Raw genomic sequence first — 27,746 nt, forward strand, 5'->3', positions numbered from 1 at the left:
ATGTATAGAGTTACCTTGCCACCTCTCATCGACAGCACAGATTATGTGCTTGGTTGGTAAATAATCTGCACAGTCACTTGATGTGTGGTGCAGATTAACGTGGACCTGATAACATTGGTGCAACGATCCGCTGTTTTCCCATTTTAGCTTCAATGCTATTTAATACACACACACACACACACACACACACACACGCACACACACACGCACACGCACGGAGGATTACACAACAGTTTTTAACACATATTTCCTCCAGATATATTTAGTATTTTCCACGCTTAATGCCACTCGACAGAGGTGCGCTGGTTAACGAATTCAACATAAAGACAGGCGAATATTACACAAGCCTAGTTTATGAACTTTACCTAGTGCTAACATTAGCTAGCACAATATGCTACCGGGGATCACGGCAGACAAAATATGTGACTGTCGTCATAAGTTGTGTAAGATTTCTTCTTTGAAACAGGGTGGACACTTTAGAAGCTGCTAAACGGTGTAATTTTGTGAAGATTACTTACCATTCACATTCTGTGTCCCGTCACCGAAGCCCTGCAGTTCGGGACGGAGTTCTGAGATCTCAGGGAGTCATCCGCTTTAGTCAGCGCTAACCAATCGGAACACGTCTTTCATTGCTCGTACTTAAGCCCCGCCCAGAATGTTAATGTAACTTTCCCCACAGCAAATAAAGTTGAGTTCAACCAAAAAACAGCTTCAAAAAAAAAAAAAAAAAAAAAAAAGGTTTCAACCAAAAAAATAGTTTCAAACAAAATAGTGACTTCAATTAAAAAAAAATATTAAAACAATTTTTTGTTTCGTAAAAAAAATTATGATAAAGATTTTAAGATATTTTTTGTTTGACATTATTATTTAATTTTTTTTGATTGAATACTACTTTTTTTGTTTGACGTTATTTTTTGGGGGGGGATTAAATAATTGTGAAACAAATTAACTCCATAGAGTGTCCTCATCTCTGTCCACACCAACAGTCTGATGCACAAAATTGGGGGGGAGAAGCACCCCTAACTTTGGCAGTTCTAAAAAATTATTTGGTGAGGATTGTTTGGTCCCTGCAGTGTTCATGTAAATCTGGTGAGTGTTTGGTTCTAAGTCCTCGTGTTTAAGTTAATCTCTCCTTATTTCTGCTGAGATGTGTTGTGTTTCCCTCTCATGGGTCACCTGTGGGTTTGGGTTACTAATCACAAAAACAGAATTTAAAAAAATAATAATTATAAAAAAGGCTGAAAGATATTCTAAAGAACATTCTGTTATACAAAGCCTCATCCTCATTGACTGTCATTTCCCACAGCTGACTCGTCTGCAACTCTTTGAATGTTTCAGCCGGTCTCCCCACAGCCTGTATTTCTGTATCCATCAGTGTTTCTGATCACTGTTTCTTTCATACAACTCCTAAAAAATACACATACAAAATATATATATATTTTTTTAAAACAGGGAAGTGAGCATTATCAAGAAACATATGATCGCTTAATGAACCAATGAGAAATTAACCTTATTAGTCAAAGCAACAGGCTGGAAAAGCTCATGTTGTTTTTTAAATAATATTTTATAAAAACAAAATATTATTAACCCAAATACTGTTAGAACTGGACAACTGATCTGACTAACTGGCTGAGGTTATCTGAAGCTCTAATGCAATTGGCTGCCAAAAAGACTTAGAAAAACACATTCATGGTTTTTAGAGTTTCTACTGTTTCAATCCTTCAGTTTTTTTAAACAATTATTTTATTGAACTTTTATCAGTTTTTATGACATATTGGTTAATGTGAGTTAAATGTTACACGAACAGAGATCATTGCTGCCCAATAAGAGTTCAGTATATCTGAGCTGTTTAGCAGACAGACTGAAATCTTTCATCACTAATTGATCCTTATTTCTACACTAAACCCTCATCTTGTGTCCTCAGTTTCCCAGCATGCTCTGGGTGGAGTGGTGGAGGTTAATGAGGGGGCGGAGTCTGTCCTGCTGCCCTGCATTGACTCTAGTATTCCACCTGAAGACCCGTTACTCATCTGGACTCGCGGTGATCTCAGTCCTAACTCCGTCCACCTACGGAGAGAAAACGGTGACGATCTTAAAAACCAGAACCAGCATTTCAGAGGACGGACCTCCATGAATCCTGACGCTCTGGATACTGGAAACTTCAGCCTGACTCTGAGGAAACCTGAGCAGGATGATGGAGGAAACTACAGCTGCAGCATCTCTGATGGAAGAGAAGAACTGAACCTTAAACAGATTCATCTGAAGGTCAAAGGTCAGATAAACAAGCAGTTCATATTTTAAAGTTCTGTGCTATGAATTAATTTATTGAAATGAGAAAATGAATAATTTTTTTTCTGTAACCATGGAGACCAGGTCCAAAATAATAGAAGTGATTGTATTATTATTAATACAATCACTGAGTTACTATGGAAACAGATTTATTTCCCATAAAACTGCTGTTAATTCATAACAAAATGGAGATGCTTTCACTAATATTTCATATTTCCTTAAGTCTCCATAATTGAACTCAGTCACTATTTTAGTCTTTTATTAACAGTAAAACAGTCGGCTCTGTAATGACAGCAGCTTTAGCAGCTATAGTGAAACACATTCATGTAAATAGACAAAAATAAAATAGAACTTGAATTAGAAAAATATTCAGCATCATTTTGTGATTTCTTAAAAAGACTTTATATTTATTAAGATTATAAAACATTACCTTTTTTTAACTTTTTAGATTGTTATGTATTTTATGATGATCATTGACCAGCTGTATAAACTGAACATTTACAGGATGAATCTCCAGGAATAATAATTCTCCATATATAATATCAATAACAATAATTAGTGTTGTGTTTCTCATATTCAGCCTCGACAGAACCAACAGGTTTTGTAGATCTGCTACGTATAGATCAAACCCTCTGATGAACCACTGATGGATCAAAGTTTCTGATTTCATGTTGATCATTAAAGACAAACTGAATGACATCAATCCAGAATATTGATCCAAACTGTTTCTGCTCATTTTGTTCTTTATTTCCTCTCAGTTCATCAGCAGGAGGTCGAGGTCACTGAAGGGTCAGATTCTGTTGTCCTGCCCTGCAGAACATCAGCCAACCTTCCTGAGGGGACATCAGTGGAGTGGACCCGGTCAGAACCAGAATTTATGATTGTTCACTCAAGCAGCAACCAAAGAAACCAGGACAGATTTTACCGAGACCGAACAGAAATGAACAAACATTTCCTGAGGACCGGAGACGTCAGCCTGACCCTGAGGAACCCCAGAGACGAAGACGATGGACGCTACGTCTGCACCGTCTACAGAGACCAGGACGTCCTGAGACACACTGTGGTTCTGAAATATGTAGAGAAAGGTTAGAGCATCAGGTCAGAGCTGCTGATGAAGGTCAAAGGTCAGATTGAGGTCAATCTTTCTCTGTTTTTCGACAGAACCATTTCCATCCTGGGCCATAGTTCTGCTGGTTCTGCTGGTTCTGGTTCTCATCGTCTCTGCGGGTCTTTTATATCATTTTAAAGATTATTTCCTGCCAGGTGAGTCTGAATGTTTTGGACCCAGAATGCTGTTAGAGATCATGTCATCTGTTCTAGGAGTCAGAGGTCAACGGTTCATCTTGTCATCAGTTCAGATCAAATGCAGCGAAGTTGCATTTGATCTGATGATGCTGCTCCAGAGAGCAGCATCATCGCTCTGCTCTCTGGATCTTTTCTGATCTCTGGTTCTTGGTGACTGTTGGACTCCAGACGACTGAACTACAAACTGAAAGCTGGACGACCAGAACCAGGAAGGAGGATCCACATGAGAGCAGACTGAGAGCAACACAGTCTGACCTCTGACCCTCTCTGGAGCAGCTTTAGCTCACCAGATTAATCCTCAGAATATTTAGCAACAGGTTTTATTCCTACATCGACCAGATTCAATTTTATGAAGAAAATATTTTAACATTCAGAATGTTTCATCAGGCAGGAAGTATAAGCTGCTCTGCTGGTTAAACATCCATCCATCCATCCATCCATCCATCCATCCATCCATCCATCCATCCATCCATCCATCCATCCATCCATCCATCCATCCATCCATCCATCCATCCATCCATCCATCCATCCATCCATCCATCCATCCATCCATCTACCTTCTTTTGCTTATCAGGGGTCAGGTCATGCGGGTAGCAGCTTCAGAAGGGAGATTGACCGGTAAATCGAGAGCTTCACTTTTTCACTCAGCTCTCTCTTCACCACGACGGATTGGTACAGCGCCCGCTTCACGGCAGACGCTGCCCCAGTCCGCCTGTCTATCTCCCGCTCCCTTCTTCCCCCACTAGTGAACAAGATCCCCAGATACTTAAACTCCTCCACTTGAGGCAGGACGACTCCCCTGACCCGGAGAAGGTACTCTTCCCTTTTCCGGATCAAGACCATGGCCTCGGATTTGCCGGCTGCTTCACACTCGGCCGCCAACTGCTCCAGCGAGAGCTGCAGATCACGATCTTATGAAGCCAACAGGACCACATCATCTGCAAAAAGCAGAGATGCAATCCTAAGGCCACCAAAACGGATCCCCACAACACCTCGGCTGCATCTAGAAATTATCTCCATGAAAGTAATGAACAGAATCGGTGACAAAGGGGAGCCTTGGCGGAGTCCAACTCTCACCGGAAACGAGCCCGACTTACTGCCGGCAATGCGGACCAGACTCTGTCCTGACACGGTCGAACGCCTTCTCCAAGTCCACAAAACACATGTAGACTGGTTGGGCGAACTCCCATGCCCCCTCCAGGACCCTGCTGAGGGTGTAGAGCTGGTCCAGTGTTCCACGACCAGGACGAAAACCACACTGCTCTTCCTGAATCCGAGGTTCGACTATCTGACGGACCCTCCTCTCCAGGACCCCTGAATAGACCTTACCAGGGAGGCTTAAGAGTGTGACCCCCCTGTAATTGGAGCACACCCTCCGGTCCCCCTTTTTGAACAGGGGGACCACCACCCCAGTCTGCCAATCCAGAGGAACTGCCCCCGATGCCCATGCGATATTGCAGAGTCGCATGAGCCAACACAACCCTACAACATCCAGAGCCTTAACAAACTCCGGGCGGATCTCATCCACCCCCGGGGCCCTGCCACTGAGGAGCTTTTTGACTACCTCAGCTACCTCGTCCCCAAAGATTGGAGAGCCCAACCCAGAGTCCCCAGGATCAGCTTCCTCAATGGAAGGCATGTTGGTGGGATTGAGGAAGTCTTCGAAGTATTCCGCCCACCAGCCCACAACGTCCAGTGTTGAGGTCAGCAGCACACCATCCCCACTATAAACAGTGTTGGTGCTGCACTGCTTCACCCTCCTGAGACGCCGGATGGTTGACAAGAATCGCCTCGAAGTCTTTCTCCATGGCCTCTCCAAACTCCTCCCACGCCCGGGTTTTTGCATCAGCGAAACAGGCACGTGCAGAGGGGGGATTGGGGGTGCTTGAGCACCTGCCCCTTTTGCTCCTTGCCCCCAAGTGCCCTTTTGGTCATTTTTTTTATTATTATTTTCTAAGCCAGGGGTCCCCAAACTTTTTCCTGTGAGGGCCAGATAACTTTTCCCTTCTCTGGTTGGGGGTCGGAGTCAGTTTGTACCAGAAAAAGTGTGACAATTGCATATTTTTACATTTAGGAGTGCCTAAATGTAAAAATATGTTGTTTTTCAGAAAGCACAATCAAATAACATTCTCTGGGTTCTTCACAGAAAAAATCCAGGAGGATTATAGTCCGTATTTTTCAGTAAACATAAACATATAAGCCATATATATCTCTGCTGCTCCAGGTTTTCCACAACAATGCAGCAGCAGCGGAGGGGGGCGGACACCCAAAATTTGAGTCATAACAGGTCAATTGAATATCACATTTATTAGGGTTGAAAAAGAAAAAGCTTGTGAACCGTCAGATGAGGCTTCTGCATGTTGGTGTTCCCACTAAATCCTGAAAATACCCAATTTGGGTTGTCTTGGCCTTTTTATCGCAGCCTGTGGGGTTTTCCCTGACTGGGAACGAGAATACAACCTGCTGAATGTGACAGGTAGCCAATCAGAAAGCGCGGTGACGTCAGAACAGAGGGGGATCCCACACAGTTGACATATCGTGGAACTGAGAGTCAGATAGATATCAGAGATGATATGTGGAAATGTTTATTATATGTAAAGGTTGTTATTATATATGTTTATGTTTATTCAGTTAAAAATGTTAACTATGAAAAAACATATAGTCACCTCCAAATCATAGTGCAGCATAATAATAGACTAATAATAGAGATCAGTTAATAGAGATAATAGAGATAATAGATATTATCTCTATTAATAGAGATAATAGGCTGCTCCTGCTGTCTATTATCCACCGCTTTTTCTTTTTGTTTCTTTTATCTCTTAAAATGACTCCACAAACTATCACTATTGCTTCTACATCGTCATCCGTGTTTGATTATTCTAAATTCCCGTATGATATGTTGGGGGTTTTACTGGATTATCCTCTGGAATCAGGATGTTCGTGACTGGAATCGGCTCCTGCCGTGTGGCTGACCACGAACTGATCCAACCTGTTGTACTTTTATCAGCTCTGTGATCACAGAGGTTTGGAGAATCGGCCGACAATCCTTAAATCTTGCCGTCTAAACCAAACTTAAGACTCACAAGCTCTACTCATCTCCTCTCGACCGCTGCCCAAACGCTCTCTGACTCTGGTCGCTATGATAACATTTACATATCCCTTCAAAATAACAAAGCGCCACAAAAACGAACATGTTACTTTCGTGAAAATTTTAACTCACGATAATGACTAACGGGAGCCCTGAGCTTGTTTCTCTGCAACGAGACGGTCCCATCAGGGAGTGACGAGAGACAATAACACCCGAAGTGTTGCTTATTTCCACAGCCTGCTTGGTCTCTACGTGGTGAAGCAGCTTGAAGCTTCATTGCCTCATTAGCAGCCGGTCGCCACATGTTACACAGAGCGGCTTAATGTGGGAACCTCCTACCGGTCCGGGATAAATCCATCCTCCTGTCTCTTCTCTGGGCCTTTTCCCCTTTGCAAAGAAACTTTCCAAAGACATCTGATCTGTTTCTTACTCGTTTTGCTGCTTGTGGGCTCAACGTTGGCACGCAAATAACCGAGACTTCAAATAATTCACTTCCTGCTAAAGATCCCCCTGGTGGTTGAAGAAAAATTCACATATAAACGGCTTACAGTCCGGAAAATACGGTAAATGAAAAAAAATCTGAATGCCCTCTGGTATTGTTCAGGGGGCCGGACCAAATGTGGAGCCGGGCCGGATTCGGCCCGCGGGCCGAAGTTTGGGGACGCTCTTCTGACACTTAATAACATGTACTAAAATTATTAGTTTTTTTGTTAGGTTATTTTATTGTAAGCCCTCTGGTCACCTTGTGACCTTTTACCTTTTGCCCGTGACGCACGACACAATTGCCCCTCTCGCAGTGACATAAGGCGGCTAACTGGAGCTCAGCATAGCGAACGTTACAGTTTACAGATCAGTTTTTGGTGAATTAAAAACAAAACGTTTTTGGTGAATAAAGTAGAGCAGACTTGCTGCTTGTCAGATGACGGAAAACGTTGTAGTATCGTTTCTGCTTCAGCGCTTTAAGCAGAGAGGTAATGAAATACAACAGACACTGACAGGCCTCTGCATCTGCTTTTCTCTGAAGAACTATCTGAAGAACTACTGAGGGGAGGAGACAGTCAGGTGAGGAAAAACTGTTCTCATCTATCGACTCAGTATTTTATCATACAGGCATTATGTTGTTGTTATGCTATTAGCTAGCTGCTAGCTAACGACTTTGCTACCAAAGCAATATAACTGAAAAGCTTCTTCACTGTATCGTTAGTGACAGCAGTCATTCTTCAGTAATGCTTATGCAATAGGGCCACATCGCCCGTCCAAAACCGATCATCTCCATAATGGACATATCCATTATGTCCATTATGCATAATGCATAATGTATCCTTTGCTGCATAATGTACATGGCATTTATTCTGGCGTTAAGTAAATGTATCTTGAAGGAGAATAGCACTTACATAAAAGACCAAAAAGGATATTCATTTAGAATTAAAAATGACTCACCCTGAATCATCATAATAGATATAATGTAATAAAAGTGTGTCATTAATGAAGAGGATGTTAAGAGAGGAAAAATTCTTAAACTTTAAAACCTTTTGACTCGTTAAATCCTCTCTTATTCCCGGGTTCAGAAAAATGCTGTGCGCAAAGACTGAGATCACGCAGAGATAACAGCGTCACAATAATCAGCATTTATTCAAGACAGATGCATCCTATCACCAGACAAACACATCACAACACATCAGAAACCTCAGAGCACAAACAACACATGAATTTACCTGAGAGAGAAAAAGACAAAAGATGGAAACGACAAACGGAAAGCAAAGGCATCTTTTGAGAGTTGCAAGAGCAAATCTAATCTGTTACTTCTGTGTAGAAAGTTTTATCTTCTTTTCTTTAATTTATTCAAATAAGGCGTATCTTTGCTCATCCAACCAGGAGCTATCTCTGACCTGCTATCTGAAGCCAGAAACCCCTGCCGTGTTTACGGCCTTTCACAGATGCGTGTGAAAAGCTACAACTTCCACTGTATTGTTTTCTCACAGACAAAAGGCAGTTCAAACGATCCTAGCAAACCATCTGCTGTAACTACAAGTAAAATAAAGGTCAAAAAGTCAGAATACATTACTGATTTCAAAACCACAATTAGGGCCTTTGAATCAAGACATGTTAAGTTTTAAAACTAGCTTATTTGAAATTTATTTTCTTAACAATTCCCTCTTTTAATCTCTTAATAGAGATTACACTCTAAAATATAAATTTAAAATATATTATGCAATAATATAAGCCTAGATTCAGAAACACCATATTATAGCTGATAAATTACGCCCCTCTTTTTGCATGCAACCTTCTACATAACATTTGTTGTTAAATTGTTGGCATATTCATTGCAAATAAAATCAGAAAGCAAAATCATATAAAGGATTCAAAACTTAAAATAAATGTTCAAAATTATCTAGCCCATAGTCATGTCTTACCAAAACGATGATTTAAAAATGCATAATTTTATCAATGCTTAACAAAAACTTTAACTTAAATGATGTTTTAGAAAAGTCAATCATATTCCTGATGTAAATAGGATGTTACACAAATATTTATCCAAAATTATCCATAAAATGAATGAGCAAGTTAGGTACAATATACTGCATATAAAAGACTTACAAACTATCAATAAACTTCCAGTTAAATAGTTTTGTACAATTTTTCTTTTTTTTTTTTTTCACACATCTTCATTTTGTGTGTCTGTGTTCCTTGATGCTCCTTGAAGTAAGATGAGTTCGTTGGCACGTCGTAGATGAAAGATGAAAACTTTTGGGATTTATTGTGCCCAGAATTTGGTGAGTTTAACAAAGAGGCCGTTCCCTCTTTTCCAATTTGATGACATCAAAAGCAGAGTAGAATGAAAGAAATCCTGATGAACATCTAGGTGTGAGGTCGTCCTCCGGTCAGGGAAGATCCTCAGGTTGGTTCTTTGTTATCCAATGAGGTCATCCGCTGGTCGGCATACTAGAACAGAGTCTGTCACCTATCTAGAGCTCCTTAATGTATTTTAAAATAAAACAAGTAATTCTTTCAATTTGAATTAATATTTTATTTACACTAATTTATTAACACTCTAATTACTCTTTATTGTTTTAAGTCATATATTGTTCTTGTTATCAAATCTTATTTTAATAGTTATTTTATTTTATTATCAGGAAGGAAGAGATTTTGTGGTAGTTTTTAGTTTTATTCATTTCTCTTTAAAACTTTATTCCTAATTATTATCATTTATTTCCTTATTTTAAGTCTCCTCCAGTAATTTTCTTTTTCTATTATAACTCAGTAAACTTAGCATTTTAAGAAGCTTCTCCTTTAGAGCTGCATTTTGTCAATCCTTTTGACCCTCTTTTTATATAAAGCCTAGAAGTTAATGTTTCCCATTGTGCTGAACCCAAAACTTAACCATATTTTAGAAGCAGTTTCATAATTGTTAACTTTAAATCTCCAATTTAGACCAGTTTAATTTTATTAATCTTATTTTAAAACCTTAAAGAATAATTAGCCTATTTTACAAGAATAAAGTTAACCGTGTCACTAAATATCAAAAATGACTTATTTTATTCCAATCATAGCTTTAAATCCCAAAATTTCAACCATTTTTACCTTCAATCCATTTATTATTTTGAAAAGCTATTTATAAAATATTTAATTGGATAATTAATTACCCGTTTTATATTGTTTATCAATTATCAATGCATTTTCAGTTTTGGGGAGAAATTCCATACAGCTAAGTTTATTAAATGATGTAAATATTTAGCTTAGACCTTCCTGGAGGTCTTAGTTAAACAACTTATTTTAAATCGTATGAAAAGAGATTCAACAATCCAACGATCACATTTCCTGGTTTAAGAAACACTGTTTTATGTAAATTATTTGACAAGTAATATCAAGTTTAGTGTATTCAATTTATAGATTTTGCTTATTCCATATCCAAATCGTTAGCTCATATTTAATGCTGCTAATACACCGTAAAACATTTAATGTATTTTGATTTAACTTTAACACCCTCTTTTGCCAAGAAGTAAAGAGAGCTCCAAAGTAAAAATTTGCTTATTAGACCAATTCCATTCATTCCCCTTGTTTCTATGACAGAACATTTGTTCTGTCATAGAAACATTGTTATTGTATTCTGTCATAGAATACAATAAAAATCCCATACAACTCATTGAGATGAAATCTGCTAGCACCGCTAACTTTAGCATCATATAACACAGTTGGATGTAATTCAAACATGGGGTCCCAGATGCTGTTACAATCTGCACACCTCAATCAAAGAATTCAATATTTGATTAAATTTATGAAATCAACACAGAACTTAGTGTCAGTAGCTCAGTAAGCTCTATAGACACTCATCAATCCACTTTAACACCTTAATTTTAACTTCCATTTAAATTTAAATTTACTTTTCACTGAATGGTAGCCTGATCCTATGCAAATAAAATTTAGATCATCTTACGTTGCAGTTGAAGCGGAGCCCACAATGCAATTCAGCTATGATTAAGAAAAACTTATGTAATTGTAATAGTTAGTCCCCTGCCCATTCTTTTCAAGCAGGAAGGGAAAAACACATTAACATTTTGTGAGACAAACAGAGTGAATCATGGAGGAAGTTAATACATTTCTGAGAAATGCAGAGTCGTAACAATTGCTTCACACCAACCCTCCAACTGCTCAGACACCAGGAGATGGGGTGTCCTCAACACTTAGCATTTCACTGCAGGGGTTCAGGACATGAAGGCAACAGGGCCCATCTGTGCTATAACTAAATTAAGGAGAGAAAAAATGGCATCACACACTACAAAAATTTAAAAAGAACTTATTCACAACTACCAAGTTTTGTTGGCATCCATTTCGTCTCCAACCTGCAGACTGAAAGAAACTCCAGGAGTGGGCTTTGGCGCTCAGGTCACATGATCAGAGGTGAGAATCCAGGATCAAACATGAGAACACACAACAGGACCACTGCTGAGCGACTTGCCATGCCCCAATTCTTTTCTGCTGTATCAGAAGGTGTCCAGAGTAGCAGTCATTCCTGCAGTGCAGAAACATCTGGATACAGTCCTTCTTTGATGAACTTTGGTCAGCCTTTCGTGGTCAACAGAGCAGGACGTAGAAACCAGCAGATCAGTCATCCTCTGAAACCCCCATCTGGGTTTGGACAAAAGGCTTTGATCTTTGTGGTCCCGACTCCCTGCTGATTCCCGGCCGTAGAGGACTCTCGCAGATAACGCCTGAGTCCCTTTTGTTTTCAGCCAGGTGTGAAAAACAACACTCAAAGCAGACATCTGTTGCCAGGTCCTGTGAGCAGCACTTTGCCCCCACGCGACAACAGTTCATCTTCACTGACCTTAGTAATCGTTCAATAACTTTTGGCTTTCATACAGCAGTCCAGCAGAAGATGGGCACAGTTCAGCATCGTCATGTCCTTGTTCAGCAGCAACAACAACGGCCTGATGCGGTAATCAAGAAGATCCTTTCAAATTCACGTCATCCCATGATCTCTGAGCTTGAAAGACCCTTTCCCCAAGATCGCCATCAAATCAGAAGGAAGGAGAACTGCCAAAGAAAAAATAATACAAATTAAAAATCAAAACTTATGTATGCCACAATTTGGTTACTTTCACTATTATAAATAAAATTGAATTTTATCTTGTGATGCGTCCTCCCGTGTGGCTCTAGATTTGTTGTTACAGCACAGACGTCCAACTGCCCCAAATCCTGAACTGCAAAAGAAAAATGTGTTAATAATACACCATTAGATGTGCCAGAATTAAAAAAAATAAAGACACTTACTGTAGACGTCAATACCTCGATGACATTCACTCTGTTTGTGCCAAATAACTACAAATTTTAAAATCACCTTACAAACTCATTAAAAAATTAGAACAAAACCTAGAATGTCCTAGTACTAACACTCATAAAAGTTGTGACTGAACTGCACTTCGTCAAATAATTATGAATTTCATATTGTTCTACTATCATTGTCCCACGCTTCAAGACAAAGTCCTATTGCAAAATTACAGAAGTTATTCCTATTTTATTTGAATTTCATAGCAGTTTTAACCAAAATTTTCCTCAAAATTCACAATTTACACCCAACTGCATATAATCAAAATCAGCAGTGATGCAGAAATCCATCAAAAATTTTAAATGAAATAAAAATGACATAGATGTTGTTTAAAGCTGTTCAATTTTAGATGATTAGTCAAACAGAAAGGCAATATGACTCAACATTAAAGAAATCCATAGTTCATTATTGTTGAATGAAAAAGTCAAACAATTTACAATTAACCGTATCTATAAATCAACCAGGATTTACGGTCTATTTCTCCTTCTCCCCCTGTTGATATAATAAAATTATCATTTTGAAAACAATTTTGAATCTATGTTACTGATATATAATAATTTTCTGAAAACGTAAAATATTGTAAGATGCAAGATGTAAGATCCATTTCTCCAAATCTTCCATTTAGTATTCAAAATAGACTGGGATGTTTCAAATCTCAAAGTTCTATCAGTAATATCTTATCTTTATAACATCTCCCTGTGTTTTTCTTATTTCAAAAAGAAAAACAATTTAGAGGTGGAAAACTAAAATCTAAGAACTTTCCCCCATCGTGCTAAATTTCAACATGTCCAATCAGTTACCCATGTGACATATAAACCAATTTAATTCAGTTAGTAAGTGTTAGTAAAAAAATAAAATACCAAAGTGGATGAGACAGTCTCTTAATCACTAATTCTATCTGCTGCAAGCCAAGGCCGAAGTTGTGCTGCCTCTGTTGTGTACATTAATCCTACGGTACAAGCAGACGACTCTGCTTCAAATCAGATTGTGATACCAAAATATGCAATCGTCACCTTTAACATTGTCCGTAAAGCAGTAGTAAATAAATTTATGAAACAAAACCTTCACTGTCCCTAAATAGTTTAAAATAAGAAAAATATCACACAGCTACTCACTAAAGTGACGTCATATTTACATAGCGCTTCCTAAAACCCATCAAAGGCCATCTGCATATACATTCACTCTCATTCACACTCAAGCAGACTCATTTACACCCCATTGTAAGAAAGATGCAGGATGTAACCCCAGATCAAGCTGACCAAACAACCAGAGATGTGATTGTCCCCAGATTTTGAAACCAAATTTATCCCGTTCAAAGTTTAAACATAATCATTATAACACCTTGGCTGAAAGAAACATAATTATCCAATAGTTCCAATATTGCTTTGGTTTTGAGAGAACCCATTTCAAAAACTCCATTCTATACACACAACCTTATTTCCAAATAGCCCACTGTTATTAAATGGCCACCCATTAACTAGACCCCCTGTAGGAAAGTCCCAAAAACCGTTCATGTGGTCATGTAATATGAAAAAATGGACTGCACACGAAGATCGTCCTACAAGAAACAAAGTCATTCATTAGTTTTTCAACATGTCCTACATTAACGGTGTAGAAAACACTGTCAAGCAGAAAAACATCAGCCATATCTTCTCAGTTTTCTTTCCTTGTTCAATCAGTGAGGGTGTTCCATCCTGTGTCAGGAAACCTAGAAATTGAAGTGATTGTCAATGTGACAATATTATAAAAAAGCAATGAGATCATTCCAGTGCTCCAACCTGGAACTGATGCCACACATTTCTCCCGCTGAGAAAGTAGAAACATCTGTAAATCCGTTATTTTGTACTTTTCATTTCAACATAAAACACAATTCTAAAAGAAATTCACAGCAAAATCCAAGAACCTTGAAAGAGTGAGCTGCAAATGTCAGTGTTAACAGAACTGAAGCACTCCCAAAATGCAAATGGAGTGGTCACTCAGTCTCCCACTATGAAACAAAAGACTGCAAGATCTGTAGAAGAAATCTGTCCACAGAAACCATGTGCTCCAACAGGCCATGTGTTAACATAAATTTAGCAACATAACATACAGCAAAAACATTTAATAACATTTCATAAAATATTCTCATTCACCATCCGAGCAGCATTCGGAGGTTGTGGTGCTGGTGAGTTTAACAACACACCTTCTTCCGCAGGTGTTGGCAGTTTATGGGGACATTGTTTGATCCAATGTCCCAGTTCACCACAAAAACGGCAGGGGTAGCGATGCATACTGCTCCCTCCGCCCCACAGTGAAAAATAAAAACCTTCACATCCAGCCGCAATCAAAAACAATTCACAGTAAACACACAAAAAGGTTAGTGAGACGCACAAAGACACAAAAACAGCAAACTCATTCACACAAAAGAAATCCCTACAGACACCGGTGTCATAAAATAACAAACGTGTGGGCCTCACTCTTGTCCCTTCGTAACGCTCGTCGTCACAGGTGGATTTCACACCCAAAATTGTTCCAGTCCTTCCGAGTCGAGTGCAGAACTCAAGGGGGACCGACCCTTCAATTTAACGTACTCTTCAAACCTCAACCCCAAACACAATGAAGCAGTACAACCTGTGCCAAATCCGAACAACACTCGGCCAAATCCGAATAACATGTCCCTTTAGAGTGGATCAGACTCTCAGGCTGATACAAGCCTGTTCCTACAATAACGCACCACTCACCGTGGTAAAAATAAAAGTCCTATATGCTAAGATCCAAAAAAAGAAAAATCACACAATCGTTTCTCTGCAATCAAACCAAAGATCCGGTCGAAGCCACAAACCAGCGCGTCAAAGAGAAATCAAACTCACATCAGGAGACGCACCTGTATCGTGGGCCAACACGGAGCTCAAAGTCGCCCACTGCGGTCCCAGCGCCAATCGCACAGCACTTGTTCAGAACCGGACGAGTCCCCAAATGTTAAGAGAGGAAAAATTCTTGAACTTTATAAACCTTTTGACTCGTTAATCCTCTCTTATGCCCGGGTTCAGAAAAATGCTGTGCGCAAAGACTGAGATCACGCAGAGATAACAGCGTCACAATAATCAGCATTTATTCAAGACAGATGCAAACTATCACCAGACAAACATCACAAAACATCAGAAACCTCAGAGCACAAACAACACATGAATTTACCTGAGAGAGAAAAAGACAAAAGATGGAAACGACAAACAAAAATCAAAGACGTCTTTGGAGAAGTTGCAAGAGCAAATCTGATTTGTTACTTCTGTGTAGAAAGTTTTATCTTCTTATCTTTAATTTATTCAAATAAGGCGTATCTTTGCTCCTCCAACCAGGAGCTATCTCTGACCCTCTCTCAAGCCAGAAACTCCTGCCGTGTTTACGGCTTTTTACAGATGAGTGTGAAAAGCTACAACTTCTCCTGTATTGTTTTCCCACACAGACAAAAGGCAGTTCAAACGATCCTAGCAAACCATCTGCTGGAACTACAGGTAAATTAAAGGTCAAAAAGTCAGAATACATTACTAATTTCAAAACCATAACTAGGGCCTTTGAATCAAGACATGTTAAGTTTTAAAACTAGTTTATTTTAAATTTATTTTCTTAACAAGGAAAACAACTCAATCCAGACTTTAAGTTTAGGGTCTGGTTCGCAGAGTATGAAGTTAATTTTTTCCCAGTTATTCAATAAAAAATACATTAACCTCAGTTAAGTAAAATAAAATTGTAATAAAAACTTTTGGAATTGTAATGATTTCTTTTTTAAAAACTAAATGTTATGTTTAAATAACTTTTTTTTAATTAAATAACTCATTTTTACCAAACATAAACTTTTATTTGCACACATCAGAAATATTTTGTTCGATATCATGTGAGAATCACAATCAAAACTGGAGTCACAAACAAAAACTTAGAATAGCAAGAAAAGATTTCTGACATGTGCAAATAAGTTTGTTTTGCAAAAAAAAAATAAAAATCACTTCATGAGACAAAAATGTGTGATTTTAATTTTTAAAAAGTTTTTTTAAGCAAAACTCAGTAGGCTTTTTTCATGGTGACATGCATTAACAATTCAATCTTTGCTTTTTTTGTTTTTCTGCAGTTCCACGTTAAAGTTTGATGCAGCTCTGCTTTCCTGAATGGACCATCTTCATCTCCACTGCAGTAGCAAACAGGCAGCTCTTTTTCATAGATTACAGTCACTAAAAGGTTGCATTGGGCCCTTGTTTATATTTTTAATAGCGTAATTCTGTAAAGACAAAATATGTCTGGTGGTCCAGATCTGATTTACATATCTTGCTAAATTGCATGTTTGAATGTTGCAATACTTTCCTATCACAAAGTAGAGCTGCAGAAAGAAATTACTAATATCTTACATATGCATAGTTGTATGCTCTGTAAACACAGAGCATACAACTCTGTTGTATGCTCTGTGTATATATCAATCAATCAAAGCTAATTGATTGATATACAATCAATTAGCTTTGATTGTATATCTCACAATTTTGTAATTTATCATTGTTTATTAAACTCTGAAAGCTGAGAGGCTTTGTTAATATTCTGTCCTAGAATGCGGTTAGATGTGCCCTTTTTTTTATTTTTGAGCACCTGCCCCTTTAATGGTCTCTGCACGGCCCTTCAGCGAGCACCCAAGCCGCATGCCACTTCGCCTGTCGGTACCCATCAGCTGCGTGTGGAGTACCTCCCCCGGAACGTGTTCGAAGTTCTGCCGGTGATGGGAGTTAAAGCTCCGTCTCACAGGGGACTCTGCTAGACGTTCCCAGCAGACCCTCACTACACGTTTGGGCCTGCCAGGTCTGACCGGCTTCCTCCCCCACCACCGGAGCCAACTCACCACCAGGTAGTGGTCAGTGGACAGCTCCGCACCTCTCTGCACCTGAGTGTCCAAGACATATGGCCGCATTTCCGATGAAACGATGACAAAATCGATCATTGAACTGCGGCCTAGGGTGTCCTGGTGCCAAGTGCACATATGGACACCCTTATGCCTGAACATGGTGTCCGTTATGGACAATCTGTGACGAGCACAGAAGTCCAACTACAGAACACCACTCGAGTTCAGATTGGGGGGGGCGTTCCTCCCAACCTCGCCCCTCCAGGTCTCACTGTCCTTGCTCACGTGAGCTTCTAAGTCCCACAGCAAAACAAATAAGTTCCCAGGAGGGGCACTCTCCAGTATCCCCTCTAAGGACTCCAAGAAGGGTGGGTAATCCGAACTGTTGTTTGACCAATAAGCACAGAAAACAGTCAGAACCCGTCCCCCCACCCGTAGGTGGAGAGAGGCTACCATCTTGTTTCACCAGGATAAACCCCAACGTACAGGCGCCAAGATAGGGGGCAACATGTATGCCCACTCCTGCCCAGTGCCTCACATCATGACCAACTCCAGAGTGGAAATATATCCAGCCGCTCTCAAGGAGACTGGTTCCAGAGCCAGAACCATGCGTTGAGGTGAGACCGACTATTTCTAGCTGAAACTTCTCAGCCTCACACACTAACAATATCTGGTTGAGAAATATCTGATGTTTTATATCTTTTTCTTTAGTATAGAAAGGCACAACAAACCTATGATATAAACAGAAACTTTCCGTAAGTAGGAAAGAAATAAAAATACATTCAAACTATTTGGACTATTTCTGAGTTATTATAACGGGGTAATCAGTCATCTGACGGTTTTGATTGTGTCTCTGTTGTGTTTGTGGTCTGAATGGTTTAAAGTGCTGCTTTCAGTGCCATTCCATCTTAGCCTTAACAGACATAAACATGCAGCAAATAAATCTAAGTAAATTTCCTGTTAAAACCTGAGCCAGTGAGGCTGGCCATAAGGTTAAGTGAGTGAATCGTTTGTGAGTAGAGGCCAGGTGAATTACTGTACGAGTCAGCAGTTAGAAAAGCTTCTTCAGATTTAAGGTGGTCTCATAGCACCTGATATTTGAACTTCTCTGTTTCATCGGTGGGCTGCACAGTGGCGCAGTTGGTATATTTGTTTCCTTATAGCAAGAAGGTTCGGGGTTCGATACCCCAGCCTGGGGTCTTTCTGCATGGAGTTTATAACTCCCTCCAGGCAGAAAATGGACACAGTTACTGACATTTAACTATGCCGTGAGAATTGTACAAAATAAATTTTTACAGAAAGAAAAACATTTACATAGAGAATAAACAACTTTTCCACAGTAAAACATTTACAATAAAGTGGCTTGACTTACAAAAACATACATTACATCACCTTTAAACACGTGGCTAACAAACTCACAAAGTCTTAAAATAAACATTCTATTTACAAACAAAACTAAAATACAAAAATGTGTACCTCATTGGCCGCTTCAACCTGAAAGGGTTAATACAGAAACTCTGTGAATTGTCTTCTTGAAATCCAGCTACACGAGCCTTGGTGCCTCACCAAACCTCTCCATCAACTAAGAAAAATAAAGCCTGCTGCCCTCTACCTAGTGCGGCGTGTTGCACTCCGGACACATTTGCACAACCTATAGTAAACATAAAATATTTTCACTTTAACTGATCTACACCAACTTAAAATCATAAATTAAACCAAAATGTACAACTGCTGCCGATGGCAGCCACGCTCCCACCAAATCACCGGTGATTTCCTACTAAACCTGAGTACAAAAAATAAAACAGCACGTCTGTGGTCTAACATATGTTATAGAAAGTCATGTCTCAGTTCTGAGCTACTTGGCTTCAACAAGCTGAATAGCTTGTCGAAGCTAACAAACTGTTTTGTTGATGGGTCTCTCAAGATACACTGGCTTGTTAACTCTTTCCTTGGTCATCAAGTGTCGCATCACTCAACAGTTCGAGTTTTCTTATGACTCCATCTTCACTAGGGTACACTTTAGTGACCTTGCCCAGTTTCCACTCATTTCTGAGTAGACTATTGTCCATCAGAACCACAATGTCATTGATGTTGGCATTTCTCTGTGTCTTGTACCATTTGTTTCTTTGCTGAAGATTCAGCAGGTATTCCCTTTTTCATCTGGTCCAAAATTCATTGGCCAAGTATTGTACCTTGCGCCATCTTTTGCGAAGATAAAGATCTTCTTTCACAAACTCACCAAGTGGTGGTAAAACCACTGAAGACTTTATGGTCAGGATATGATTTGGTGTAAGAGGTAGTGGAGAGGTGGAATCATTGAGCAGATGAATTGTTAAAGGCCTACTATTTATGATCGCCATAACTTCACACAGGTATGTATGTTGTTATGGCCCCTGGCCTCTTGAGGCTGTGCAGGCTGCCTTCTTGTTATCCAGGTTCAGCTGTGAGAGCACATCTCCCTGATTGGCTGCCTGGAGGCTACAGGAAAGCAGCTACACCATTGGACCAGCAGAGGATTGTCAAGCCAATCAGACATTGATGAGGCCCACCTGCACCATATAAAAGGCTCCTGAATCCATTCCTCCAGTGGGGGCAGCTAGTTGTAAATCTGCCATTCTTTGTAATGTAGCATTTCTTCTGAATCCCAACATCCAGATGCCATTTGATTGGAGCTTGTTCATGGTCATCCCACGTCCCTGGTGATGAACCTTTTGATAGAAGTGATTGAGGAGCTGTGATATATGGGTTTTGCTTGACAAGATTACTGGATGTTTAATGTATGTGTGTAAAGAACAACAGATGAACACAACAGAGATGACTGATTACCCCGCGATAATAACTCAGAAATAGTCCAAATAGTTTGGATGTATTTTTATTTCTTTCCTACTTGCAGAAACTTTCTGTTTATATCATAGGTTTGTGGTGCCTTTCTATCCTAAAGAAAAATATATAAAACATCAGATATTTCACAAGATATTAACATTCATGGAGAAACCTTACGTAACCTTGTAATTTAGCAGAAAGTACGGCGGCCACCATAAGAAAGGCTTACAGTATTCAGTTATACCACATGAACTGATAAGTAGATTATTGCAAGGGAACGCAAAAGAAAAAAAATCCCCATGTCCCCTGGAGGGCTCCGTACCTTTTGGTATTGTTTATCTCTTTCAAATCTCCTTTTCAAGCATTAGAGTCTGTGAACTGCACACATTTATCGTATCAGGGAATTTGGTCAGTATTTCTTGAAAGGAAGTGGCATTTCACAATGACCATTTGCTTTAATTTTGATTCCTTCCATTATAGATAGGAACCGCAAATATTGCTGAAATAAATTTGCATCTTTAACTCTTCTCTCACTGAAGTCAGACTCAAGTATCCTCAACACATCTGGTGGAGAAATTAACTCTTTAACTTGAGTTCTGCAAATGTATTTCACTTTGTTTGTGAGATTTTTAGATGTCTGAGGTTTCACAGACTTCATGATGATCGTATGGCTGCTTCCAATTGCATCACCATAGTCAACACACAGGCTAATACAACCAACTATGCTCCATCCAAGATCTGTTTTTTGAGCAAATGGTTCATTATCTTTACCCAGCACCACTTCTCAGGGTAACAAAGCCTGTGGATAGTTGTAACCTATGAGCAGTCCTACATCACACTCAATCAGTAGAGCAATCTCTTCTGAAAGATGCTCTAGATGTGGCCATGCTCTCGCAGTTTTTGGGGTTGGAATGTGACTTAGATTTGTAGGAATGAACTCTCTTGAGTAGGTTACAGGTGGAGAAATCTTCTTTGATGAATACAAACCTCTCACCTGCAGTCCAACTAATCTCTGACTTGGGATGATTGTATTTCTGGATGAAAGTGAGGAGAGTTTTAACTTCACAGGTTCTCCTTTTGTTTCCAGAACGTCTGCCTTATCTTGCATGATGAAAGTCGAATAGCTTTGGTTATCAAGTAGAGCATAAACAAGAATTTCATTCTCTGGGTTACTTGACGTAGATAACCACACTGGAACAACTGTAGAAGAGTACATGTTGTCCATGCCTTGCACTACTCTGTTTGATGTAGCTTCATTTGAGGGTTCAATATGGTGGTGGTGCTTTTTTCCTTAGATTTTTTATTTTCCGAGGATTTCACACTATCCCCATGCTCATCATTGCTTTTCTCTTTTCTATTTGCCCTTTCACGATCTTCGTGTGAACACGTTGGATGTTTTCCCTTACATGTTTCACAAAGGCTCCTTAAAGAACAAAGTTGATCCACCTCCTAACATTTTACTTGTTTTAAATGTATCACTTGTTGGAACATCAATGTAAACTTAAAAGCGCTTGCTGCTTCGGTTTCTGGTGTAGGACAATCTTATCTGTATGATGCTAGCGTGCGATGAATCTTCTTTACTGCTCAGTGGCTGGAAGGCACAGTTCCTCGTCTCCTCACCTCATGTCGAGCAGACTGAGTTCTCACTATAACTCCATCCAGGTAGAAAACGGACACAAGGTGCTCTTGATAGTTACTGGCATTTAATAACTATGCAACTGTACAAAACACAAAATATTTTTTTACAGAAAGAAAGACATTTACATAGGGAATAGACAACTATTACACAGCAAAACATTTACAATAAAGTGGCTTGACTTACAAAAACATACATTACATCACCTTTAAACACGTGGCTAACAAACTCACAAAGTCTTAAAATAAACATTCTATTTACAAACAAAACTAAAATACAAAAATGTGTACCTCATTGGCTGCTTCAACCTGAAAGGGTTAATACAGAAACTCTGTGGATCGTCTTCTTGAAATCCAGCTACACGAGCCTTGGTGCCTCACCAAACCTCTCCATCAACTAAGAACAATAAAGCCTGCCGCCCTCTACCTAGTGCGGCGTGTAACTAAAAATATATGCCTAAACAAAACAACAAATTAAACATTGGTTTCACTACACCAACTTAAAATCATAAATTAAACCAAACTGTATAACTGCTGCCGATGGCAGCCACAGAGTTTGCATGTTGCATGTTCTCCCTGTGTATGGTGGGTTATCTCCGGGTACTCTAGCTTCTTCCCACAGTCCAAAAACTTGACTGTCAAGTTAATTGATTTCTCTACATTCTCCCGAGGTGTGAGTGTGTGTGTCATGGTTGTTTGTCCTGTCTCTCTCTGTGTTGCTCTGCGTCAGACTGGTGACCTGTCCAGGGTGACCCCGCCTCAGCTGGAGAGGCACCAGCACCTCCTGACCTCAGTAGGAACAAGAGTGTACAAAAAATGGATGGATGGATGTTTCATTGGCTGGAAGAATATTAATCTTCTTAACTGGCAGATTGCCTGGGATCATCCTTTGTGAACTCTGGTATTGACGGCAATGGTCTGTAACTCTTATTCTCCTTCATGGCCATTGTGGGATCCAATGTTTGGATGTTTTATTAGTTACTAATAAAGTTAAATAAAGTAAAAGAGAGCAACTAAACATAAAAGAATTCACCATTTCAAGGTAAAACTCAACTTCTTCTGGGCAAAATGAGCAAACAGAAAATGTCTAAAGTCATAAAATATACATATTATTCTTATTAAACACAAATAGATGGTTTCTTACCAGTCTGATGGACACACACTTTCATAATTTCACATGAACTACCTACAAACACAACTTCTGCTGATCTGCACTGATTCCTGAACATTATTTCACATCTGAACAAAACATTGCTTACAAAATATCTGCGCACCCAAGTGGCAATTCTACGATTACTACAATTCAGTCCTGCCTTCAGAACAGCTACATCCCCTCATACTGCCTTGGAGATGTAACACTGATATGGGATTTTTCTCTCTGACTTGAACGTCTCAGTTACAAGGAAACATTTCCACTAGAAAAACCTTCATGGTCTCTGAGCTGATGGGTCCATAGAGGTCCAGGAGGAACAATAGAGACGATATCAGCTCATCATCTGCTCCACTTCTCTCTCGTCAGCTGCTGCCCATCTGTCTGTCCGTCCATCCGTCCATCTGTCCAGCTCATCTTGTCCTCTGTTGTCTCTCAGCTCCAGTGGAGGTGGATTCAGGGGTGAAGTCTGTCCGGCTACCCTGCAGAACCAGAGTCTACCTGCCTGGAGGTGCTAGAGTGGAGTGGAGGGACGGAGAGAACAGGACGGTCCATGTGTATCAGAAAGGTTCTGATGACCCTGAGAAACAGAACCTGACCAACAGAACCAGGATGAATGACGACCCACTGAAGACTGGAGACCTCAGTCTGACTCTTGAACGTCCCTCAGCTGAAGACAGCGGGATCTACACCTGCAGAGTCAGGAAACAAGTCGTCCTGATGATAAAACGGGTTCATCTCCAGGTCAAAGGTCAGTGGTTAAATGTTGCATTTTTCCAATCAGATGATTGGTGGGGGCTGCACAGTGGCGCAATTGGTAGAGCTGTTGCCTTCTGGGTTCGATTTCAAGGGTCTTTCTGCATGGAGTTTGCATGTTCTCCCTGTGCATGCGTGGGTTTTCTCCGGGTACTCCGGTTTCCTCCCACAGTCCAAAAACATGTCAGGTTAATTGGCCTCTCCAAATTGCCCCTAGGTGTGTGTGTGCATGGTTGTTTGTCTCTGTGTTGTCCTGTGACAGACTGGCTGCCATTATGGGAGCATGCTCCTCCTGTCTGTACGTCGCCAATAAAATGGCTAAAAAACATTTAATATATGACCTGAATTTCCATAATTGACCTTATGTATATAATCGACACTGTTTTTGTCACCAACTGTGTGTGTAACGTGTTTTGTGTGCTGAGGAGCGATCAGAAACGGCAGAGAACCGATTCGAGGTGAGGCAGGCAGTTCTCATGCCTCATGATCCCTTGGCTGATACAGAGAGTGTGAAAGAAGCGGTTTGGAGTTGTACTTCAGTTTTTCCCTTTTCTGTGAAGCACAGCATTAACTTAATAATACCTGCATTTCCAAGTTTCACTGAGTTAAAGCTAACTAGTCATTTTACTGTCCAGAGCGTGAAATTTCGTTATGTAAACAGTAACATGCAGGGGGTCTATATTTGTAAATCTGATTATGATGAAGTCAGAATCTCACCAGCTATGAATCTCACTGCACGTCACTAATATAAACATATTTATGAACATATTTTTAACTTTATTACTTTTTAAATTTTATTGTAAAATAAGATATTAAATCATACGGAGCCCCTAAGGGGACATGGAGAAAAAAAAAAAAAGGAAAGAAATCCTGACTTATTATCTCGAGATCCCACGACATTTTTGAAAAATCGCGAGTTACTTTTTTGGGGGGAAAAGGCATGTTTTTATGCGGTAAACGTGGTGGAGTGTGTCTACATTGATTATGGAGGATGACTTATATCATTTTCTGTGGTCCAGAGATGTCCCCTTAGGGCAGAGGTTCCCAAACTGTGGGGCGCGCCCCCTAGGGGGGGCGCCGTGTCATTGCAGGGGGGGCGCGGGAAGCCGTCTGGATGAAAAAAAAAAAAAATCATTCAAGTTCATTCAACCATCATCTGAACGTGGATCTGCATGCAGATTTGTGTTGATTCTACATTGAATCAATGTTGATTCAACACTCATTTGACTGTGGATGTACATGCAGATTTGGGTTGTTTTTATATTGAATGAAAGCTAAGGATTTATGTACATTTTACGTCTGATAGGTCTACATCGTAACATGCCACTAAAAGTTTCTTCACTGGTGTTAAACACTATATTATTGGCAGATGATGGGTAAACTGTGTACAAAAGTTTAAAAATGACAACATGGGTTTGATTTAACATTTTATTTAAGAAAAGAGGGACAGATCTTTAAACATATTTGATTCCTTTTTGACTGTCAAAACAACAGTCTGTTGTCCACAGAAGAACAGAGTCCATGAGGTTAAGCTTTGTACTGTATGAAGTAGGGAAACAGTACAAGTTGTGGTAACCCCAGTTTGACTCTGGTTGGCGTCACTTTGATTCCTTGTGATGTCTTCCTCTTGTTCTGGCGCATAATGAAGCCACTTCTTGACAGTTTTGCTGCAGTCCTCAAGAGTCAGCTTTCGGTCAAACTGCAGAGCAACAGCTGAAAAAACATAAAAGTGAGGAAGGTGCCAGTTAGAAATATGATAAACATTTGAAAAGTTCTGAAACACAATGAAAGATTAAACACTGTACTGGTTACAGGTCTGAGAACAAATACAAACCATATAGTTCCCCATGTACACTCACTGTTAAATTAATATCTTAATCTTTCATTAATATTTATCGTAATGTTTACATATACAACTGCATTTACCCATCAAGCTGCAGTATAGTGTAGGATTTATGATATTGATATTAAATCAATATTTAAAATAAAGGGCTGTTTATCAGAAAACCTAACAATAAAACTCAGGGAGGATCAGGTTTATTTAACACACCAGAGACAAATAAATCGAACAAAAGGTGATTTATAGTGTAGTTGGAAAAATTATAATTTATACAGAATAAACTTCCATCAAATAGCTGGTTCAATCTTCCATCAACTACAAATATTTCCAAATAAGTTGATTAAATTCCTTAAAAAGTGTCTATATGCTATTAAAGATCCCACACAAGTAACAATAGTCCAGTTCAGTTTAACCAGTTACCAATCCAAGGATCAACAGACTGAATCAGTCATTAGCAGGTTTAGTTCAGTGTTTCACCTGCCTTACATGTTAAGTGTTTCCCTTCTGCTTCACCTGGATTGAATCTGTGGATGATTAACAACCTTCTGCACTTCCTGATGGCTGCAGACAGTCATGTAATCATCCAACTCAGCTGTTCTGGTACAGAGGCTCATTTAAGCACGACCCTAAGCATATCATAATAAAAAGTTAAAAACAAGTGATTACTATCACAACAATTTAAAGCCTACATGGACCAGCCAGCCTTACACTTCCTTGTCCACCACATGCTCTCCCAGACCACACAATTACTTAATTTGAAACATGATTAACCCCCACCTAGTAATAAAATGTTCTGACCCAGAGCTCAAGGAGGGGGAGGGAAGAAGGGATGAGAGGGGGTAAAGAGGAGAAGGTTGGGAGGAGCGGCTGGGTGGGGGAGGTTTGGGAGGGAGTAGGGGGAGATGAGGAGGTGATGAGGGATCCAACAAACTGCTCAGATTTCACACAATGGTAAATCAACGTTGAATTATAGTCAGAATGGTTGATTTTTGGTTGAGGTCAACAACTGACGGTTGATCAACCATCAAACAACCATCCACCTCCAGCCAAGTAACCGATGCTGAAACTGTGTCATTGAGTCAATGTTGTTATGTGGTTGAAATCTAATGAATGAAATGCTAATGTCTGATCAACGACTGATCAATGTTGAATCAATGTCAGCTCTTTTGCCACACCCCTTCCCCTCCTCTCCTCCTCATCAGAGCTCTGGGTCAGAGCATTTTATTAGTGAGTGGGGGGTATTACATTCTAAATTAACCTCTGTAAAGGATAGTGGGTGAAGATTCATTTCTGTACATTTTCTTTCTTTTTCATAAAAAAGTCCTACTGACCATTTGTGTGTGATATATTGACACAAAAACATCTACAACTTACTACAAGGAGTGGAGCGGTCCACCCCCACTATTTACATGAGTGGGATGTCCCAAACACACAGCCACTTCGCTGTTGGCTTGTTGGCAAAAGATGTTAATTCAATGTTGAATTGCCATCATGTGCAATCTGGGCAGGCGCAGGGCTATGGGGGGGTGGGGCTGGGGGTGCGGTTTCAAGTTGCTTAAATGTCTGATTATAGACTGAGAAAGTTTACCGCCTGTTGAGAAAGGTCTATTTAATGTTAAAGTTACTTTCCCTCAATGGAATATATACTAGTCAGTCCCAGTGACCGTTTCACTCACGGTTTAGCCGATGTGTTTCCTGGGTAAAGATCAAACAAAAAACGCAGACCAACCTCCCCGCCCCTCGCTCAACAGTTTCTGGTAGCGCAGGCGATAAACGTCAGGGGCCTGGTGATTCGTTAGGGGTCCGGTAATTAGCCCCGCCTCCCGGCCCAACGCTGACTTGTTCCGCTAGTGAATCTGGGTACAGAACGGAATCACAACTCAGTTGTCAACACATAGTGCTTAAGTTAAAACGTGATTAACCCTCACCTAAAAGGGGTTGTGCTGTGGTGGCGCAGGGGTTAAGCACAAACCACAATCAAGGCCTCAGTCCTCAACGCAGCTGTCGCAGGTTCAATTCCTGACCTTGGCGACCCTTGCTGCATTATCCCCCCTCTCTCATTACCCACCTTCCTGTCAGTTAACTATCAAATAAAGGCCACTAGCCAAAACAATCTTTTAAAAAATGAAAAACCTTCACTTAAAATTAAAGTTGTTTCACCCAATTGAGGGGTAGATG

The 27,746-nt window shown here is 39.9% G+C and overlaps 1 protein-coding gene and 1 long non-coding RNA gene across 2 annotated transcripts; one reads left to right on the forward strand and one right to left on the reverse strand.

Annotated features, from left to right (window-relative positions):
* LOC148160586 (uncharacterized) lies at window positions 1-24,761 on the forward strand. Its single transcript, XM_088003979.1, has 6 exons — window positions 1-52; window positions 1,925-2,272; window positions 3,048-3,374; window positions 3,451-3,618; window positions 23,412-23,723; window positions 24,748-24,761. Exons 1-6 carry the CDS (start codon window positions 1-3, stop codon window positions 24,759-24,761), a joined length of 1,221 nt encoding a protein of 406 aa, XP_087860105.1.
* Window positions 24,762-25,142: 381 nt separating this feature from the next.
* LOC148160587 (uncharacterized) lies at window positions 25,143-26,299 on the reverse strand. Its single transcript, XR_015762350.1, has 2 exons — window positions 26,082-26,299; window positions 25,143-25,441 (listed from the first exon to the last, which is right to left on the reverse strand). It is a non-coding gene; the product is annotated as an uncharacterized LOC148160587 (long non-coding RNA).
* Window positions 26,300-27,746: the final 1,447 nt, after the last annotated feature.

Source organism: Poecilia mexicana, unplaced genomic scaffold (genome assembly GCF_051168715.1).
Source record: "Poecilia mexicana isolate PSO_F unplaced genomic scaffold, ASM5116871v1 scaffold_2, whole genome shotgun sequence".
NCBI classification, from domain to species: domain Eukaryota; kingdom Metazoa; phylum Chordata; class Actinopteri; order Cyprinodontiformes; family Poeciliidae; genus Poecilia; species Poecilia mexicana.